Raw genomic sequence first — 3156 nt, 5'->3', positions numbered from 1 at the left:
TTTCTGTGTGGCATGACACTGGCCATCATGGAAACACCTTTCAGCACACAGTGGAATGTTCTTCGGTTTGGGACATTGACCCGGCTTCACTGCATGGACACAGATAGTCAGCTTTAGTTTGTGCATATAGACAGTATGCCACTCCAATATACAGCACAAAACATGAATAACCAGTTGTACCTACAGAGCGAATTATATTCTAAGTATTAGTCCTCTATTTTGTAAAGCCATCCCGTGTTTAAAACTATATCCCAAGGCAGCGGTTCTCAATTCCAGTCCTCGCGTACCCCCACTCTGCATGTCTCGGTTAACACCTGATTAAGATCATCATGTCATTAGAAGTGAGCGCCGTGCATGAAATGTGTTCCGATTGACATGGTCCCTACACAGTGTCCATTGCTCCCTACTCCCTGAGCAGGGGAACTCAGTTGAAGTTTACTTCACTTCGGAATATTCATTTACAGATTTGCGCTGCGCCGCTGCCTGCAGCGTCTTCACACACGCATACGAAACTTACTAGAGAAGGGTGAAGTGGGACATAATGTACCTCTGTAAACAAATACAATTTAAATCCATGTCTCGCACACTTAAATGCCCTTTGTATGGAACATACGCTCTCTTCAAACTGGAATCATGGAGGAATATCCGGTAACGTCCACGTCGCAGGGCACTTGCAGTCAAATATAACAAACGTCTGAAGCAATAAGAGCAACATACAAAATGTGCAGAGCGGGGGTACGCGAGGACTGGAATGGAGAACCGCTGTCCTAAGGGATCAATTCAAACCTACTTTAGGCGAGAACAACAAAAAGGCAAAAATTTATCATAAACAACTGACTAAAAGAACAAATACCTGTATATGGAGCCGTACAGTAACGTCCACATCCATTACTGCAGCACTTCTCATTGTTGGGACAGTTAGAGTCACTCTCACAGGACCTGGTACACGATCTTCTTCCTAATGATTGGGGTGGACACTTTCCTGGCTTTGCTGTTATACAGACACATGACAGAGAGTCACTGAATGCCGAACATTTCCATTCACTTAAATTAAAACGTTTTACGTAACATTTCGGTCTCTGCTTAAAACTCACTGAATTCAATGCGTTACTTGGGTTTGTTTTTTTGGAAGACCCCTAGCATCCATTATTTACTGAAACTCACTGGAAACAGGCCCACAGTCAAATCGACAGCATTTGTTCTCCAGAGCAGTCCCTATCTGAAGAACATCCTCGACGGGACGGCACAACAATCAGCTTTGCCGGACAGTAACCGTCCACTAGAGCAGTGGTTCTCAAACCTGTCCTGGAGTACCCCCAGCCCTGCACATTTTGCATGTCTCCCTCATCCATCACACCTGATTCAACTCATCAGCTCATTAGTGGAGACGGCATGACCTGAAGTGGGTGTGTCAGACATTGGGAGACATACAAAACGTGCAGTGCTGGGGGTACTTCATGGAGAGGTTTGAGAACCCCTGTACTAGAGAATTCGAGAGGATCATTAGGGGAGGCCAGGGAGTGCAGTTTCAGCATTTGTAAATCAGGAGTTTTGCAATGAGTCTCAAACCTTAATACAAGTTGGACATGTATCTGCTTCCAATCAAAAGTGTTTCAAAAACCTACTATTTATTCCTAAACGGTGTTAGTTACTTTCAAATACCGAGTGTCACTTATTTCTGCATTTCTTCAGGCTGCGTAATGAAGTCAACAGATCTTCTCACCTATGGTTTGTCCATGAGTAGCTTCTGTTATGCTCAAGTATCCGAACAGACACGATAAAACAGCAATTAACGAGAAATACACTCGAGCTGTCATTCTCCCAACTTTCAATCTCACAATGATCTCTGCTGAAAAATGCACTGTATTGGTGCGTCAGGAAAAGCAGACAGCGAAGCGCACAAAACTAAAACACATAAACGTGTTGCTGCAATATCAACCTCTGTATAATGGGGTTTTAAAGATCCAAGGAGATCAGATCAACTCCAACCCTGATCAAACTCACCTGCCTGTAGCTTTCTAGTAATCTGACTGGAAGACCTTGATTAGCTTGTTCGGGTGTGTTAGATTGGGGTTGGATGAGCTGAATGCGGTGTTCACACCATGTCATAATAATTAAGGTAGCCTAATTATGAGAGGATTGTGCGCTTCTATGGCGACACTATCAACTGCGAAATGAATCTGCAGTGGTCAGGTGGTACAGCGATCATGTTGTGGTACAAATAGATGTGTTCGACTTCATGCAGCGCTGCACAGACCGAAGCAGTGCGTGGCGGTTCTTTTTCTTCTTTTAATTAACCAGACCAAAATAATAACCATAAATAATAAACATTAATGCAGAAGAGTGTACAAACCATTTATTTAGTATTCAACAACTGTATATATTCGTGGAAAATTTTACAAGTTCTTGTTTGCTTTTTTATTAACAATGTTCTCCAAACTGATGCAGTAGTCATTGTCTCCTGAAGAAAATGGATGAAATTTGGCTTGGACCCTGATCTTCTTCTTATGTATGTGAAATTTTCCCAAAATAATAATAAAAAGATGTACAAGAGAAGTAAAGTTATCATTCGGGGTCTCGGAAGTGACGTGATTTATTGGTGCGCCATGTTTCTGTCCAGGAGGTAAGAGCTACTGGTGGTAGTTGCATTATGAACATTCTGTCCAGGAGGTAAGAGCTACTGGTGGTAGTTGCATTATGAACATTTTGTCAAAGAGGGTAATTTGAGACTTATTTAATTTACAGTGTGGCTGAGGAGTAATACGGACACATTGAGCGAATGTTTATCTTTGTGAGTCTTTAACTTGAACGCCATCAAGTGCGCTGGGTGGCGTGAGTTATTATCCACCGGTATGTTATTTATTTCATGCCTGGGTTAAAGAGATGGTCATTTTTTCCTTTTTAAATTTAAAGCCTCTTATGTTTTAATAGTGACATGGGGACCAGGAGGTGTTGCATCAGGCTTTATGGGCACTGTTAGGCTTTGTGACCATTCTTGAGCCATATGGATTACTATCTGCATGCGGAAATGAATGCCTGAACCGGAACGTTTCCGGACGGATTGGATTGTGTTTTATTCTCTCTGCAAGCTGCTCTCCTCGACCACTCTTCTGTCTCATACCGGACGACGCATTTGTTGCAGTTGTGTATTTAACA

The 3156-nt window shown here is 42.5% G+C and overlaps 1 protein-coding gene across 1 annotated transcript; it reads right to left on the bottom strand.

The window, feature by feature from the left end:
* Positions 1-3: 3 nt before the first annotated feature.
* Positions 4-1968, bottom strand: LOC107717467 (WAP four-disulfide core domain protein 18-like; the record flags this gene model as incomplete). The annotated part of the gene is made up of 3 exons (XM_016524230.1): positions 1724-1968; positions 854-991; positions 4-89 (listed from the first exon to the last, which is right to left on the bottom strand). Coding segments are annotated over exons 1-3 (318 nt in total), but the record flags the coding sequence as incomplete, so codon positions are not given.
* Between the last annotated feature and the right edge of the window lie 1188 nt (positions 1969-3156).

Source organism: Sinocyclocheilus rhinocerous, unplaced genomic scaffold, assembly GCF_001515625.1.
Source record: "Sinocyclocheilus rhinocerous isolate Xijiao unplaced genomic scaffold, SAMN03320098_v1.1 scaffold393, whole genome shotgun sequence".
Taxonomy (NCBI): domain Eukaryota; kingdom Metazoa; phylum Chordata; class Actinopteri; order Cypriniformes; family Cyprinidae; genus Sinocyclocheilus; species Sinocyclocheilus rhinocerous.
This window is presented reverse-complemented; position numbering and strand designations above follow the sequence as displayed.